The sequence below is a fragment of the Peromyscus eremicus genome, chromosome 13, assembly GCF_949786415.1.
Source record: "Peromyscus eremicus chromosome 13, PerEre_H2_v1, whole genome shotgun sequence".
Taxonomy (NCBI): Eukaryota; Metazoa; Chordata; class Mammalia; order Rodentia; family Cricetidae; genus Peromyscus; species Peromyscus eremicus.
Genome location: NC_081429.1, coordinates 33,594,585 through 33,613,188, shown reverse-complemented (window position 1 = coordinate 33,613,188; position 18,604 = coordinate 33,594,585). Strand labels below are relative to the sequence as shown.

The 18,604-nt window shown below is 46.4% G+C and overlaps 1 protein-coding gene across 2 annotated transcripts in view; it reads right to left on the bottom strand.

Moving 5' to 3' along the window:
* The window catches only part of Pax3 (paired box 3), a 94,070-nt gene extending 75,723 nt beyond the window's left edge, over positions 1–18,347 (bottom strand). The window contains exons 1-4 of one of the 2 annotated variants that reach the window (XM_059278399.1): positions 18,263–18,347; positions 16,769–17,004; positions 15,405–15,534; positions 14,137–14,271 (exon numbers count right to left, since the gene is read on the bottom strand). In XM_059278399.1, coding sequence (XP_059134382.1) covers positions 14,137–14,271; positions 15,405–15,534; positions 16,769–17,004; positions 18,263–18,347 — 586 coding nt within the window. The remainder of the gene's footprint in view (positions 1–14,136; positions 14,272–15,404; positions 15,535–16,768; positions 17,005–18,262) is intronic. The other variant, XM_059278400.1, reaches the window with a different exon arrangement.
* Positions 18,348–18,604: the final 257 nt, after the last annotated feature.

The window sequence follows — 18,604 nt, the reverse complement described above, 5'->3', positions numbered from 1 at the left end:
TAGGGCTTCACAGGAAAAGGCAGATGGGAGTAAAGGAAGGGAGAGAAGGGAGAAAGGACCAGCCCGGAAACTGATCACTCCCCCTACCCAACCCACAAGCAAGTGGAAGAAAGGAAAGAATTTTCTTTTTTTTTTTTCTTTTTTTTTTAAAGATTTATTTATTATGTATACAGTGTTCTGCCTGCATGTATGTCTGCAGGTCAGAAGAGGGCACCAGATCTCATTACAGATGGTTGTGAGCCACCATGTGGTTGCTGGGAATTGAACTCAGGACCTCTGGAAGAGCAGTCAGTGCTCTTAACCTCTGAGCCATCTCTCCAGCCCCCGAGAGGAAAGAATTTTCAAACGTCTTAGGTAAGAAGATTGGAGGGCAGGGGGGGTTCTCAAACATGCCAGTGAAAAAGCTAAGCTTCTTGTGGGGACATCATTTCCTATAAAGGACCATCTGAGTGACAGTTGGTTTTCTTTTTCCTAAGGTTTTTCCGAAAGGATGTTCCATGTACAGAAATGTCGGTGTGAAAGATAGGGATTATCTTTCCTCATGGTTTTCATGTGGGTTTTCACTTCTAGAAAATAGAAAGGATTCATTTCAGGAGAAAAAAATCATTAAACTAGATGTTAAATGGTAGTCATTGACTAAAATAATGAAAGTGATCCAACGAAGATGCAGAAAAAGTTCAGTTCTGTGTACTATTTGTTAACAAGGAAATGATTTCTCTCCTGTCTGACCAAGGTATATGCTGGCTCTCCATTCCAAACTAAGCCTGGTTTAGTTTGGAGAGCGACAGATGACAGGAGATATGCTGGTTAAGGAATAAGAACCTTCTCTGACGCGTGCAAGAACTATATCCCCCTACTCTCCTGACTGCTTATGGTAACTCCTACCTCCCAAGGATCCACTGATTTTGTCTTCAAGGATGCCCAAAAAAAGATCAGCACAGGCAAGAGGAAGACACAAAGAAGCAACCTTCACTGAGTAAGCTGAGAAAAGCCTCAACACTCATCCCCATCAGGTGAAGAGTTTGAGTTGCCATGCTGATCTTCTACTGGAGCAACATCCGCCACCTACCATCAAATTTCCCAATACTGGGGTATCCCTCTAGTTCGCCTGGGCACACTGAAGTCTGGTTCTTTGGGATTTCTGACCTGACATTCGATCCCAAGTTGTCCATTTGCCCTCTTCTCCCAGACGAACACTCAGCAAGTATTTAGAGCTTGGCAGGACCAGTGACCACAAGCAGACATTGGCTTCAAGTAAGAAACTATAGAAGTTGCCTTTCTACTGCTTTGTAATAAACGTGTGTTGTGCACAGACAAATGCCATGGATGTGTCCTGTCTGCACCAAACCAAGCAATCCACCACCTGGAAGGCATCCATGCTGGATGAGCTCCCAAGTCCTATTTTGCCTTGGCAGATGACTGGTCCACCCCAGGCATTGTGAGGATCCCACCACTTCATCTGCTCTCCTTCCCGGAATGGATTGCCAGGCCTTTTAGAAACAGTCTGAGAGGATATCAGAAGGCCCTAAACATTCCAAAACAGAGTCGGCAGTTCCAAGCACTGAGATCGCACCTATTTAGGAATTAGGAAATGAAAAATGGAGGTGTACCGCCTCCCAAATGGATTTAGGAGTCACTTCCTATTTTCAAGAACTTGAAGAATAGGGGTACAGAGATGGCTTAGTGATGGCTTAGCTCTTGCTTTATGAGCATGAGGACCTGAGTTCGAATCCCCAGTACCTATATATTTTTAAAAAGTCAGACATGGCTATGTATGCCTATAGCCCCAGCACTGAGGGACAGAGACAACGGGTGAACCCTAAGAGCTTGTTGACCAGTCTAAATGGTAAGCTTCTGGTTGGATGAGAGAATCTGTCCCAAGGAAATGGGTAGAGTGTAATAGAAGACACGTATGTCCTGCTCTGGCTTCCATGTGCACATGCATGGGAGCAGGCACCTGAACACTCACATACATGCAACGTGTACAACACACACACACACACACACACACACACACACACACACACACACACAAAGTGAAAGACTGTCTCTCCCAGGGCTAGAGAGATGGCTCAGTGCTTAAGAGCACTTGTTCTTGATAGGACATGGCTTCGGTTCCCAGCGTCCACATGTTGGTTCACTACCATCCTCAACTCCAGTCCCAGACCACTAGGAGCCTTTTTCTGGCCTCTATAGGCACCAGGCACATATGCAGTACACATATATGCATGCAGGCAAAAACACTCATATTCATAAAATAATAATAGAAACTTTAAAAAAAAAAGTAACTCTTGCAAAAGACATCTGCTCGGGGTTATGAAGCTAGTCCCCTAGAGACTGACTCTATTTGCCATCTCTTTACCTACAAATAAAAGCACTGTGAAGCTGTGTCATATATCCAGAGTTCTGTCCCTCTGCACATGGTGGCCCTGAAACAATTTACGATATATGGTATAAATTTCTACTGAGAACAACATCGCAGCAACACGAAAACACATCAGGATCTTCCTTTCGGGATTAACCACCCCTAGACCTTCCCTACTATGTAAGGAACCGGATACTCTTACAGGTAGGAATGAGAAGCCACACTTTGCCGGCCTGAGTCAATCCAAATTATGCACGGGGCTGGGAGGGGGGAAAGGCTGCTTTTGATTGATTCTTCCCAGCTCTCCACAGCTGTTCTTAACACCATGCCTGTTTACATTGCCTCACTGGCCACTTCAGATCTCACAGGCCAGGCAAAGGGAAAGCAGAAAGGCGATCCAGGAAGCAAGCAGCGTCTCTCTAGGCTTACAGAACGCACACCTTTCTGCCTCGTGCGGACAGACCCTGTGCTGAGCATCTTGGGATAGCAACAAGAAGAGTCAAGAGAGAAGTCTTGTTTTTCTTTTCGGTGTTTGTTTTCACGGGTTAAGGCTTTCAGGTTAAGAAGTCAATCCCTAGCCCTTTCTTTCTCCCAGGGCCGCCGAATGGGCTGTTCCTAGGAGGGGTAATATGTATTGCTATCATCTCTCCCTGTCTCTGGGGTTAGGGGTGACTTGGCTTTCTTGGATAGTTGGAACACGGTTCTTTCTGGCTTGGTTCAGACTCTGTCTCTCCATTTAGGTAAGCTGGGTCTCAGCAACTGCGTTCCCAAGCATCGGATTTAAGGGGAAATAGGCCAAAATGAGTTGAGAGAGGTAAGGTATGTGGAAAAATATAACAAGTCTTTTGTGGGGTAGAAGGGAAGGGATACATACTCCCTTAAAATGTGCAACATTACAAGTCAGCCATTACCAAGTGCAGAAACCCCAAGTCAGCGCATCTTAAGGTCAGAACACAACAGTATGTTCTATGACTTACTAGTTCGAACCCAGCTTGGGGGTCTTTGGAAGACAATTTCTCTCTTATAACTTAATGGTTAGAATAAGTTGCTTCTAAATTATATAAACTTCTCATAATATCTCCAGTACGAAATAAAAGTAAGCAAAAAAGCTTAACACTAGGAGACTGTTTTAGATAGGAGTAAAATTAAATAAATGTTAAACAAAAAAAAGGAATTTTAAAAGGAATCAGTAAGTAGACAGGGAAAAATTGGCTTAGAGTTAGAAGATGTTCCATTTGGAAAAACAATAGAATATTGGAGAAGATTCTAGAAGGCATTCATTGTTAGTGGAACACCTCTCAGCAGTCATTTCAAAGCTCCCACTCACAGACTGGGAGAGAGGCAAGTGTCTTGTCTGCCTACCTCAGGGTCCCCCCACAAGGCAAACACTCTCCCGCCTTACAACTGTCCAGCTCCTCCACCATTTGCTCTCCACGTAGAACCCAAATTCCAGCAAAGCTTTCAAAATTGCAAATGCCACCCCCTTTATTTTATAAATAAACTCACATCTGTGCCAAATGGTGCTGTTACATGAGAAACATTTTAAATGTAAAATAAATCACCCTCTGTCAATATAACGGACTACTACACAGCTATACAAACGGGGCTGAGAAAGCCCTGGTGAAGAGTGATTGCTGAGACGTAACGTAGAGTTTAAAATAAAAAATTTAAAAAAAAATGAAGTACAGAATAGCAGACACAATATTGCCATGTCTACAAGAGGTGAAAAGATTGTGTACATAGATCCAGGGGGTGGGAGTTAATTGCATGTTTGTGCACAGTTTCCCGAAAAACAAGGTACTGATGGATACCTAGTATACAGGGAAAGGAAACGTGTTACCCGGCTTCCATTCACAGCTTTTGAGCTTTGTACCAAGCAAGCGTTTTATACACCCAAAAATAGATACGGGGGTTCGAAAACTAAAATTGGCTGGGACGCTCTGTCATTTGAAGTGTTGACTTGTCGAGATTGTGATCCTCAGCCTGTCCACGGAACTGAGAGTTGGCCCGCAGAACCCAGAAGTCCCCTCGCATCTGAAAGCCTTTGGGGGTGGGGGGTGGGGACGGGGGCGGAGTGGTTAGGAGGCATCCAGAAGGAAGGTGGCCTGCTCTCCAGTAAGTTTTTGTCAGTTTACTGGGGCCTGGCCAGCCAAGGAGCAGAGAGACTGCCTGCTGTGACGCCCAGGCCACAACAGCTGCATAAACCAGCCGTGCCCCAGCTTGACCTATCTCTGAGACAGGTCAGAGCAGGGCATGCGGGGATAAGCAAACAACCTTCCACGCAGCCAGGGGCTGCACTGTCAACCAGCTCAAGCCAGCGAGAGGAGCAGGAGTTCTGGGTCCCCAGAGCCTCATGAGCAAGCCACTTTCGCTTCACTCACAGCGCATGCCAGTAATGCAGGACACACAAGGACTTGCACACACGTGCACGCACACAGACTCACCCCCATTTTGGGGGTGGGGGTGGGGCTGAGTGGAAGGAAATTAAATTAAAAGGTCACTGTGATTTATCCTCCAGCTTAAGATGGCCACTTTAGAAAGTTTCCTCAACACTTCCAAGCTCCAGTTTTAAGAAGAATCATTCACAAAGAACTGAGAACGCATGTAACCCCACATGCAAAACTGCAAGGACATTTAAGAATGGGCAGGCTGAAGCAGGGGTGTCACGAGAAATGGTGGGGAACTCCACCAAATGAACAAGTTTTCAGAGGTGCAGGAGCGAAAACACGCCGAGATCAGTTTTCATGGAGCAGTTTGCCCATCTTTGACCCAGCAAAATAAACAAACAAATAAAAGTTTGCAAACGACCAGTTCATCTAACAGAGAAAAATCAACAGCCTGGGAAGAAAGAGGAGTTAAGAAATGTTCTTTGACATTTGGTGAAAGTTTTAGAATTTTATCATGTTTCCATACCTATGAAATCAGTGAAGTGGTTATATTAAGTAGCTGCTTATGGAGTCGAGTTTCTGACATGCGGAAAGTGGAGAGTGTGGAGTACTTATGTGTATGCTGTGTGTGAAGGGTGTGTGTGTTTGGTCTTCATTGTTGCTGCTAAGCCTTGAATTAAGCTTTTATCTGCCCTTGGGCAGAGCCCATCTGCTAGTCTGTGGGCTGGTCACTTTCTCAGAGTGTTCAGAGTTTGGGCCCCCTACTCCACCAGGACTTTGAGTTTTGCTAGGATGGATATAATTTGCATACAAGGACTTTCTCATCTTATCCTCACAGAACCCTTGAAAACTGGTATGACCCACTTCATCTTAAAAGTATCAAAAATGAAGCCCAAGAGGTCGCACCTGAATAGTGCTTGGTCTCAATCTCAGAGACTCATCCGTAAGGCAAGCACTGGCCACTTTTACTTTGGGTATTGTGTTCTTTTGGAGCACAAAAACGTACAGGAAAACACTGAACCAGACAGGACAAAAACACTCAATGCTCCAACAACTTCAACCAGGAAGCTGTCCAGTCCAGTCTCCCACTTTCTTTGCAATAAAATAAATCACACCAATTAATTTTCTTTAGTTCAAATTAAGCTCAGCTGTGAAAATTGAGAGAGACCAACACACTTACTTTTTGGATACAATTTTCTTAATGATAATGACACATTTGAATACTCAATTTCAGGATATGTGTTTGAGACTCGAGGGAGATACGCTGAGTAATAGAAGGCATTGTAGATCCCCAGGTTTAGTCCCTAGCATCAGAGCAATTAAATAAACAAACAAACTCCATGTTTATTCTAGAACTTTAGGCTAAGAAGTAAGAGAGATATGGACTGCTGTATTTTAATATATCTATGTCACTCATAAAAAAATCACAAAATAAAAATGCTGACTTTCTGCTGAAGTGCAAATGTGTGACTGTATCAAAGTTCACTATAAAAACAAAAATAAATGGAACCATTTCCATGCCGTAATACAAACTGCAAAGTAATTAATTTTCTGTTCTTAGCTAGTCTACCCTAATTGACTTGTGGTGTCTAGTCAATGGTATAAGACCAAGCAGATCTAATGCTGCCGCTCTTTCTATAGCCATACTTACTGAGTTTATTTGTTAAAGGTCTACACTGAAGTTTCCACAAATCTATACATTTTGAATTTTTACTGTGATCTTATGAATGGTGCACACTGAAGATACGGTTGCAACCCTCCTCCCTCAACCTTGTTGGTCAGTGCGGGAGAGGTTCCCTTGCTCATTGAAAAGCATTTTAACCGGCTATTTCTGAGTGGAATGTGTTGGGTTGGATCCAGAACAAGAAGAGTTGGCCCCTAGAATTGAGAATTGCTATTAATATGCTGTTATAGACACAATAAAACTAAACAGCTAAAAGTCCATAAGAAAGTTTAGCCAGTAAACTATTAAATGGGTTTAAGGACATAGCCACACAGTAGATTGGTTTTGCCTGTCGTGAGTTCTAGCCTCTGCCGAGAAGAGCATTTGCCACTGCAGTAGATGGAGGACATAAAAACTCAGATGACTTAGATCAAGTTGCTTTGGCCCAAAGGGGATGTGTGTTCCTTTCTTTTGCTTTATTTAAAATCCTGCAGCAGAATTTTAAACGCTGTAAACTTTTTTGCTATTTGCCATGTAAACTCATTTGCCTTCTCAACATTTTCCCTTTTAGGAGAAAAGTGTATCAAATCAAATTCTAAATTTTACACAGATGCTCCTTATTGCGATGTAATTTCTTCTTTTTAAAAAAGAGAAGTGGCCATTTACGCAGCAGAAATGATCTGTTCCTTTTTACCAGGAACAAAGGAAAGCAGGAACCCAAAGGTAAGAATTCATAAAACCTGTGTGATTGTCTTCAGCTCCGTTTTCTCGTCTCCCTTCAACAAGGGCCATTTCCTAATGCAGTGGTTCTCAGTCTGTGGGTCGTGAACCTTTTGGGGTGGAACAACCTTTTCACAGGGGTCCCATATCAGATATCCTGCATAGCAGATATTTACATTATGATTCATAACAGCAGCAAAAATTATAGTTATGAAGTAGCGATGAAAATAATTTGATGGTTGGGGGTCATCGCGATATAAAGGGTCTCAGCATTAGGAAGGTTGAGAACCACTGTTCATCTGCAGAGAGACCGGCAAAGTCCAAGCTCCCTTTCGCTTTCTCTCTCTGCGTAGGACACATTGCAAAGTTTACGACATTGTAAATGTTGCTGCAGGATTTTTAATAAAACAGTATATAAGAGAGTATTGAGGCCGTAGCTCCCCAGACAGAGGCAATCATTCTTAGATCAGCAAGCTTGCCTTGGTAATAAGATCTGGCCCAACTTGGATCTGGGATCTACTGTCTCCCTGGCAATGTTTGAGCACACAGCCTAACAATCAAGAGGGAAAAGTTTCCTTAACTTGGCATGTGTATAAAAAAAAAATAAATGTATGTACATGTGAACTATGAATTGAATAATTAAGCACCTGACCCAGGAAAGGCAAATCATCATCACATACTTAACTGACTCTAGCTTGCCGCCTAATTTATTTCAGACAGTCATACTATATATTATAACGATAGATTACTGCTCTGTTATACTAGTGGGTATTGGAACGTAGGTAGATTATTAATGAATTCATTAATTATGAGTTAACATAGGGGATTCTGACACAAAGATTTTAAAAATATTTAAAAGATAAATATAGCCAGCATTAACTTAGTACCCGCATGTCAAGGTACACCTTAATAATGAAAAAGAAAAGGTAAATAATAAAAAAGTAAACCCTCATAAAATCATAATTTAGAATCAAAATGCACATGGCAAGGGAGTTCACAAAACCTCATACAGTGGCGCATACATGATATACAGGGAAATATCCCAAGCCTGACTCTGGCATAAATAGGAGAACCTCAGAGTAATTTGTTGGAATTTGCAAATTAAGCACAGAAATGGTATATTTCCAAAAGAGCCCTGGAAAGAACGTTTTGCCATCTTAAAGAAAGGAAAAACCAATACAAATATACTAAATTCTTAAACAAACAAAAACCTAATAGTTGATCTAAAAATCAGCAACTACAGAAGTCATGATGAGATTCAGGTGTTTTCCCTAGCAGTCAACATCTGGGAATGTTACTGAGATCTGTGCTGTTACTTCCCGCTCTGATGCCTCTAAAGGACACTTTGCAGGACAAGTTCACCTTTATAAAGTCCAGGACCAGCTTAATTCTCAGTGACCAGTTTGCAAATAAACCCTGTTGACACACGTTGTGCACACAAACACATATCTACTCCTGTATGACAGGGATTTAAAAATAAGTGCAAAATTATGGAAACGCCACACATAGATGTGGCCACTACATCTCACAGTCTTCTGTATTATTTATTCTCCATCTAATTTTACAGATAAAAAATCTGATATCTTTTCTGCATAACATTCCAGCCTGGGAGGCAATTATAGTGGCAAATTCATATTTAGAAAATTTCCCCTAACAGATAGTCGCGCCCCTCCCCCCCACACACCCCAAAGGAGAACCAACTTGATAAAATCACTATCTCAGCCTCAGTTCTGAACATGAAATCGCCACAGGATAATTGAAAAAACACCCCATGAGCCTTCTCTGTGAGACAACAATACGAAACCAGTTTCAGTTCCTATTTCTTGAAGGGGAATTTGGTCAGTTCCTCCTTAGAGATTTCAGAGGAAAAGGAGGATTTTCCAAGACAGATAAATTGAAATGATCCTGCTTTGATCTGTGTGGTTAAGAAGCCCTCACAAAAGAAGGTGGCCACTGAGGGACTGAGCTCCCGGCCTCTCAATGGATGGTAATGGCACCAACAAACGGCTACTTAATCAATATTTGGCCAGAGCTGCAGAAAACTCCCCTTTCAGATTTTAATTCCTAGTTGTAAAACAACCCTAGAGCAGCCAGTGAGATAAGACACGAAGCTGACTGCTTAATTGGCATTTAGTGGCTGGTAAGTTACATGGTGGGTTCTTGGTCTTAATAGTTCCTTAATCTTCATTTACTGGAGTGAATAAATAAGTTACCTGTCATAGGGTTCCACTGAACTGAAACTTTCTGGGTCCCAGGCCAGGCAACTCATCACTGAGCTTTTCATTCTGCTGGCCATTTATTTCTGTATAACTTGAACATTTAATCTCATGATTAGGAAGGATTTTTGTCCTGTCCTGAGAATATCCATGGATGTTGAAACTGCTAGGGCAACGCTCCTGTTCACTTGATTGATTTCTGTGTATTCCACTTGCCTGCACCGAGGCACACTTTCTGGTTCCGCATCACCGCCCCGGGTGGGTTTTATGACTCAACCCTGGGGACTCTTAAATGACCCTTCAGTAATTATTACACACTGGAAGCCCCTACCTCCTGTTCCGGTGCTATCAACAATCACATCAAACCCCAAAATAAACATATGATTTCAAGCATTAATTAGAAAATCTGCATGTTTTCAATAAAGCTAGGAAGCAAGCATACAGCAGTTAGTTACCCCAGTCAAACAAGGGGGAAAAGAAAGTGCTAAGGGACAGAGTCTCCCTTATTCTGGCTAAGGAACGCTACTGCAGTGTAGTGGCCCACTGTCATTGACAATATTTTTTTTTTTTTTTAATGAGAGAGACACTTTCCTTGAGTAGAATTGCACAGCCTTCAAAACTTTAAATACGATGTTGAGAGTAGACTCCTGTCCTGGCAAATGGACTTGAGAATGGTCAGGAAGTGACCAGTAATAGAAGATCTGGGTCCAGAAACCTGTGATCCTCCGCTCCCGTTATTTATATCTGTGGGAAGGCTCAGCCTGTGCCTCCACACCACACCAACCAACCGGACACCAACAATTCCCGTCTCCACCAACACGGAAGAAGCAAATGGCTTTGCTTTTCACAGCATGACTCCCTTCATTCGAAAGTGCCTCCCAAACAATCTACTGGGAACGAAATATTCCAAGAACTTTACCTGCCCCCCGCCCCCCCCCCCCGCCCCCGCGCTTTGGTCTTTATAGACATACATTTTTAATCTGACGTCATTTGTTATTAATTTTAGAAAAGAGCATGAGCTTATCCACAAAACGGTCTCAAGAAAAACTCTGACACTTGCATTTTCTGAAAATCAAAAAAAAAAAAAAAGGCTGATTTTTTTTTTCACACATTGAAGAAATGTGAAGGGAATATAGGCTGCCAGCCATCCTGTGCCAGATTTCTCTGTTTCATCCCTGTGATTGTTGCAAACCTCCCGTGCTTATTTAAGATTTTATTTTTAAAGGGGGGAGAAGTCCGGTGAAAGTGTGTCTCCAGTCCCAATCAAAACATCAGTTTGGCAATCTGGCCTCTTTCCCCCTGCGCTCGCTCCCGCACGGCCACTTCAAAGCCACGGCAACAAGTCGGTAATTGTAACGTTACATCTAAATATTTAAGCGGAAAGTCTTGCCGTCGCGTGTCCCATCTACAGTCCCCGTCTGTCCGGTAATTCCATTACGGCACAAAGCAAAAATGTTGCCCAAAACTCACAAACAGGAAAAGCGTCACCCTGCTGAGAGAAAGGGAGGGGGGTTGGGAGGAGGAGGAAGAGGAGGAAGAGGCAGAGGGTAAGGGGGGGGAAGAAGGAGGGGAGGAGGAGAAGGAGGAGAGGATGATGAAGGAGCAGTTTCATCGATTAGTCACCGCTTTTGTGTTAAGGGCTTTCTTTAAAATAAGGGGGAAAAAATGGGGGGAGGTTGCAGAAATTTCACTAATGTGAGCCTCAGGCTAGGGAGGGAGGAAAAAAAAAAAAGAGGAGAAGAAGGGGGAGGCGGGCTGTGTCTAGATGAAAGTGAGAGGACATAAAGGAGGCAATTGAGTCGGCTGCAGCCGGGCGAGCTAAGCTGCGGGCCGGCCGGAGCGGGGAGGGGCGGCGCGGCGCTTTGGCGCAGGGCGCAGCAGCGGGGGCCCGGGCTATTGTGGCGGCGCCCGCGGGCCCGCTCTGCTGAGCCGGCGGAGGAACAGAAGCGCCCATTGAGCTCCCGCAGCCCGGGGTGCCTGAGCTCGGACTCCGCAGGTCCGGCTGCGCCTGCTCCGTGTCCGCACTTCTAACCAAGGACTGCGGTGGAAGGTCCCCGGCCGCTCTCCCTTCTTCTTTCACCAAATATCCTGGAGCAGGAAGGATGGACTCAGCAGGGGTACAGAGAACCTAGGGTTCCCTGGGAGCGCAGGGCTGGATGCACCGCTGCACCGGCTGAGCAGCTCTTGGATTGGACGAGGGAGAAGGAAACTTGGGGAAGGCCAAAGGAACCGTTTAGAAAAAGGGACAAGATCTTGAACAAAAGAGCGTGGCTCTGACCTCTGTCTGGGTGCCTTTCTCCCCGCATCCAAGCGTCTGCCAAGCAGACCCCAGGCCAAATTTGTGTCCAGGAAAGTCAGTCTCAGCAGCAGGTACCAGGCCCATCTGGCAAGGGCACACAGCAGTGGTGGGGACACCCGAAAGGCCCTCCTCCGCCAGTTTTTCCCTCCCCTTTGCCAGGACTCAGAGAGCCCTTTCTCAACATCCATTCTATTTTACAAGTGGGACCGCCGGAGACTTTTGATGCCCGAACAACAGAGGGGAATATTTGAGGTTTCTAGACTTCAAACTGCATCTCACTCTATCCTTTCTCTGGGCCCCTCTTGCCCTCCAGGGTTCATCCGGAAAGGAAGCTGGAGGCACTGAAGGGACCCAGGCTGCATCTTCCTTGACAACCCCAAATTAAATTAGACTTCAGCCTCTGAGGGAGGGGCGTGTGGTGTGTGTGTGTGTGTGTGTGTGTGTGTGTGTGTGTGTGTGTGTGTTTCAAGGACACAGCCCCCACTGGGGGAAACACTCTGATTTTTAAAAATGGTAGCAATTGCCCTTGAATGGCAGCCGGCCCAGCCAGGCGACCCAAAAGACTAGAAACATTTTGTAGGTGAAATGGCCACTTTTTCCACGCTGGAGAGTCCATAAAACTTCCTGGCTGAGCAGCTACTGCGGCTCATTGAATAATTCATCCCTCATTGCAAGCCCATAATGTCTATTCTGGGCCCTTTGTGGGGCTGTTTTCTCTTCTTTTCTCCTTGAATTATAAAAAGGCTGCCTTCCTTTGTTCACATCAAGCTGCTCGGAGCTGGAGCTTTGTCTGGGCCAAGCTAAAGTGTGAGTTTCAATGGACTCTCCAGGCTTTGTCTCCCAAGTTCATCTCCAAGTGTAGATTGTGTAGAGAAGGCCTTCTTTGTAAACGCTGGAAAAGTTGTACAAATGTTTGACCAGCTCATTTGGGACGTTTTGTCTCCAGGGCCTTGGTTGTTGCGGCTGGGCTGCGAGGGAGCGAGGGAGCAGGGAGCCGCTGGTCTGCCTGGCTGCCACTTCTAGCAACAAGTAGCAACACTGTGGATCCCCCCCTCCCCCGCAAGGCCTCTCCCATAACTAGAGGACCTACTAGCCTCTGCTTTAGGATCCCATTGGGCCTGGGAGAAGTCTGGGTCCTCAGCTCTCTGCCCTTCTTTTACCCTAGCACCTCTAGCCTGCAGCTAGGGATGGAAGATAAACCAGAGGTGACCAGAAAAGCATTTGTCCAGGCTTACACAGACTTCACACGAGCCCCTGCTGTAAGCACAGAAGTAACAGCATGGGCCATCTCCCTGATCAACCTCCTCCTTCTATTCGGGGTGCCTTCTCTTGATTATATGGGTGCCCTAAAGCATCTGGGCTTCCGGTTCATTAGAAGTCAGGCACTTGGTTGCTAACACCCAACTCTAAATATCGAGGGTACAGCTTTTGTATTGGTTTGCAAAGGAGCTTTCCTAGAAGGCCAGCAGTTGTCTCAAGGATACACAATGAAGGTTTAAGAGAGAGAGAGAGAGAGAGAGAGAGACAGAGACAGAGACAGAGACAGAGACAGAGAGAGAACAATCTGTATGCTAGAATCATCTTTCTTCTAGATCATCTCAGAAAGCCCTGGTAGAAAGGATTTCTTTCTTTCTGTAAACCTTTATTTTTGAAGATAACTCCAAGCAGGTAATAAGGGAGCAGCCTGTAATTCTCCATCCCCTGGAGGGAGATTTTTCTTTTTGGTGCTGACAGGTCGCAGCCAACAAGGAGTGGGTGGTCTGTACCCCTGGGGGGACAGAGGGTGATGGCCGGCACTGGGGGGGGGGGCTCAAGAACACAGATCCCTTTGACCCAGATCCCTATAACCCACTACTTGGGCACCATCGGTTGCCAGACACATACAGGTTATACTTCATCCCACTTGAAAACAAATGAAAAGTAGCCAGCTTATGTACACACGTGCGCGAACACACGCGTGTATAAGGCAGCAGAGGTGGGACAATTTTAGGCTCCCAGTGTCCAGAAGAATCACAGTCTCATTAATTCTCTCCCACACGCACAGTGGTTCCCAGAGTGTAAAAACTACTTCAAGATCCTCAGACTTCACTAACTACTCCCCTATTCTCAGCCCATATAATTTTTTTTTTCAGAGAAATTTAGTTTCCATCTGGAAAGTGTCCACCTGCAACGCATTTCAGATTTCTCTACTCCAAGAAACTAGACAGGATGGAGAATAAAACTCACGATAACTTAAAGAGTTAGTATTATCGGAGTGTGGCTCAAGAGTACAGCCCTTGCTGGGCGTGTATGAGGTCCCGGATTTTTAATATCAAGTACCTCTCTGGTCTTTCACTTGAATGTCCTCCCCAGGAGCGGTAGCTGTGACCGAGGCCGGAGGTAAGCTTTGAGACAAGCCAGAGCCGGTGGTCTGCGGTTGCGCAGACCCACAAGTCTTAGAACCAGCGCCCTCTCCGTGGAGCGCACGGCTCCATGGGGCCACTTACCTCGCTCGCTCAGGATGCCGTCGATGCTGTGTTTTGCCTTTTTCTCGCTTTCCTCGGCTTCCTTCCTCTCTAGATCCGCCTCCTCCTCTTCTCCTTTTCCAAATTTACTCCTCAGGATTCGGCTGATGGAACTCACTGGGGATAAGAGGAGGAAGGGAGCGCACATGATTGAGAGGCGTCGGGGATGATCCCAAAAGAGACCTCAAGGGCCCAGCCGAGGCACTCAACCCGCTTCCTGCTCCTGGGAGAGGCTCATTGCTGCATCCAGCATCTATCTGGTGGCATCCTGGTCCTTGTGCATTCTCTCGGGTCTTAAAAAACCCCTCACACTTCCGTGGAGTTTTAATTACTTAGACTGGAACTGGAAACTAGAAATCTCGCAGCACCTCCAATTCATAAACGAGGAATGTTACCTCTGTCCCTCTCCGAGAAGCTGTTGGCTAGCAGCCTCTGAACACCCTAAGAGACTTCTGCCACCAGCTCACCCTTCACAGTGTTCCCTCCCCACCCGAAGACACTGGACCCCAAAATCCTGGGAAGAAGAACCACAGAGGGCCTGTCGCCTGCAAATCAACTTGTTTTGAGAATAAAAAGGGTTTAAATTTCAACTGCAGAATCATTCCCTATTGTAAAAAATCAAAAGAAAACGCACTCTCTCCGATTTATTTTTTCCAGATTCCAGTCTGGTAAACAAATCCATGCTCTGAAATATATCGTTCTTACAGAGGGGAAAAAAAGGAGTTTCCTTTTAATTAAAAACAAACTCTTCCCGCGCGGAGGCCCAGCACTGGTCCTTCTTTCCCTGGACCTCTCCCAAGCTGCCAGGATACTGGATGGATCCTGAAACTCCCGGGAAAATTGCGTCCTGCCGAATTTTCACCCCTTTACTGCCCCCAGCCAACTCTCCACCAGTGCGGCTTGGATCTCCCTTCAGTGGAAGTTACCAAAACATTTGTTTCTCTTTTAGAAGGAAACATCAAATACTAATACTCATTTGGCCTGTGCCCTGCGTTTCCGCCCCAGTCCCAGCCTCCTTAGCAGAAATCCGTTTGCGGGGAAACTTCGGGTCGTCCCCCAAGCCGCCACCCTGGGGACCAGCAGTTCACCCAGTGCTCCATAAAACATGAAGAATGTCTGGCTTGTAAATATTTCAGGGCAGCCTCCCAATAGCCACGATGGATCATTGGGGTGATTTTATGACTGGGCTGGCCCTTTGGAGTACGAGACTGACGGTCGGTGCCTCCGGGAAAAGTTGATGGACCCAGTACCTGAGGGCACAGTGTTCCGATCACAGACAGCGTCCTTGAGTAATTTGTCTCGGATTTCCCAGCTGAACATGCCCGGGTTCTCTCTTTTGTATTCCTCAATTTTTTTCTCCACGTCAGGCGTCGTCACCTGCTTTAAGAGAAGAGGCGGGTGGTGCGTTGGTACCCAGTATTGTGAGCCAGATGGGGTGCCCACACGTCATGGTCTGTTGGATGCTCCTTCCCGTATTCTCTGGGAATATCCCTCTGCTTAGCCAAATGACTTTAATTCAGTTTAGAAAGGAGCAGACGGGAAATTATCCCATTCGGGGCAGCCTGGAGACCCTCCACCTGCCTGAAGATGCTGGGGGGGGGTGACCAGATGAAATTAAGAAAAAAATTATAAGTTTGGAGATGAGGGCTGTGCTTTCTGATCACTAGAAACCCCACCGAATCCACACAAAAACGAAACTAAAAAGAGAATGCTTGAAAGAAGCACAGAAAAATGAAATTAGGTCAGTTCCAAAGAGGTCAGATCTGTGCTACAGAAGGATTAGGTTGGGATTTCAAAGGCCTTGTATCTAGGTTGTGCTGTTACTGTTGTTGTTGTTGTTATTGTTGTTGTTTAATTAGACAAACATACATAACTTGAAAGAATGACTCTTTCACCCACTGGAATAAAACTGTCTCCTAAGATTCTCAGGTTAAGAGAGAAAATGGGGAAGGAGGGGGACTGTGTTTGGGAGTCTTCAGTGTCTGGTTTTGCCCCCCACCCCTGGCAACTAGAAAATCATACTGACTTCTCTACATAACCCAAAGAGAAGGCAGGCCCCGTATAATCCCCTCCCACTCCCTAACCAGCAGGGCTTTCTTGCTTATTAAAGAAAACTAACATAATTTAAGGATCTCACCCAACTGCTTTATAAAATGGAGTCAAGAGGCTTATTATAAAGAAAACTAATAGCCCTGACTTTTGACTTCTCAAAAAACAATTTGCACTGGAAGGGGGTGTGTGTGTGTGTGTCAAAGCTGGGAAAGAAACTCTTCAAGGACCAAATTGGGATTTTTTAGCTTCATTCTAGGATGGAGCAGTGAGAAGACTCTCGGGGATAATCGGCCACGGGTGGGATTGCTTTAGGTGTTTATCAAAAGAATTTGATGAGGGTTCAAGGTTCCCAGGCATTAAAAAAAAATGCCTAGCCTTTTTCCAGTGTTCAAGGACCACTAGTAACCATAACAACTGAGTTCTACACACACAAAAACCCTCCTTCCTCGGTATGAAAAATACTTCCCTTGGGAAGTAAGTCCCTAGCTCCCGGCTAGGCCGTGCCCACTCCTCACCAGCTGACCACAGGCCCCAAGTCCATGAAACCAGGCCCCAGGCTCACCTTGGGCTTGCTGCCTCCAATGGCACCAGGGCGGATGGAGCCTGTCTCCTGGTACCTGCACAGGATCTTAGAGACGCAACCGTGGGACACGCGCAGCTGGCGAGAGATGACGCAAGGCCGAATACCGTGGTGGGCCATCTCCACGATCTTGTGGCGAATATGGTTGGGCAGAGGCCTGCCGTTGATAAATACTCCTCCGAGCTGGTTGACCCGGCCCTGGCCGAGGGGGGTGGACACTGGGAAGAGAATGCAAAGGACGGAGCCCAGGCAAAAGTCATTTAGGAAGAATAAAAAGCATCAGAAAGAACCTAATTCTGCATCCTTCCGGCCAACACTCCCCCCCCTCACCCCCCGCCCGTGACAGTCCAATACCAACTACCAGGCTTTCGACTCCCCCAGCCCCGACCCTGACTGTTATGATTGTTTAAATAATTACCCACTGCAGGGGCATATAATCTTTTGGAAATTGAGTAATTGCAATAAGATAACTTGCTGTAGAGAAAGCTGTATTTTCTCTTTTTTTGGGGGGGGGGGGGAGAGGGGGTGCTGCAAGTTACAGGGAGAACTAGGCTGGTGCCTAAAATGTCTTGCGGTAACTGCCACAAAATCCGGCTGAGTCTGGAGCAAGCTGACAGCCTTTACTGTTTCCGGATCAGAGCGTAGTAGGCAAGGGTCGGGGAGCATCCGGAAAGGAGACACAGGTGACAGCGCGCGCGTATCACCTGTTACATCTCAGAAATAAAAACGACGGCGGCGGCGGCGGCGCCCCGAGCCTGGCTATGATTACCACAGCCACGGTTCGTTCTCCTCTGGACCAAGGTCGAAGGACTGTGCCCTTACTTCCCAAACTGTTTGGGAGGGTTTGGGTTTGCAGTAGTAGCTACCTCCCCGAGAAATTTCCCAGAACCTTCAAGCAAACCAAAAGGCATTCCCAAACATATTTAGAAACTTTGAGATGCCTCTTGAGTCGATTGGAATTTAATTACTCCATACTAAAACTGCCAATTAGGACGGACCACCTCAGTTTTCCGCAGCAGGAAAATTCTTGCCGAACTAACAGGAGTTTGGGGATTTTTGTTGTTGTTGTTGTTGTTGTTTGTTTTTTGGTTGTTATTGTTGTTGTTGTTTTCAAAAGTGGGCGCAGCCGGGACAATTTCGTAGCAACTTTGGGTGAACAGAATTTTGCTTCCGTGGCTGCGAAGCTTATCCACCTTTATCACGACAGCAACTCCAAAAAGTGGAACCGGCCCGAGCAGGCCGGGCCAGCTCTGAGGGTTTGCAGAGAGTACGGTGCTGCGTTTGCAGTCTGAAAGCGAAATGCGGCTTCTCTCCCCTCCACGAGACCCCCGTCCCCACTATTGCTCCTTAGGATGGGAAGTGTGGTGGAGGAGGCTCCCGGGAACGCCGCGCGACTCCAGGCCCTGGAGACCTGGAACCGGGTGCGGCAGCCAATCCCAAGCCCCGGGATCCGGATGGGCTGAGGCCCTAACATACCTTCCAGCGGGAAGCCGCTGCGTGGGTAATTCTGCCCCGGGCCGGGCCGCATCATCCTGGGCACAGCGCCGGCCAGCGTGGTCATCCTGGGGGCAGCTTCGCTCGCAAATTATATCCAGGTGAAGGCGAGACGGAAAAGCGAGCGCAATGCGGCGGCGGGTGACCCTCGGGAACTCTCCAGATCGCGGAGAGCTCCTCCCCCCCAAAAAAAAGAAAGCACGAGAGGGAGGCGGGGCGCGGGGGAGCGGGGGCGGGGGGGGGCGCGCTGCTAGCTCCTGGTCCACCCGCTCCAGAGAAGTTCCTAGAATGAAGGATCCTAAGCCCAAGGCGGACAAGTTTGGT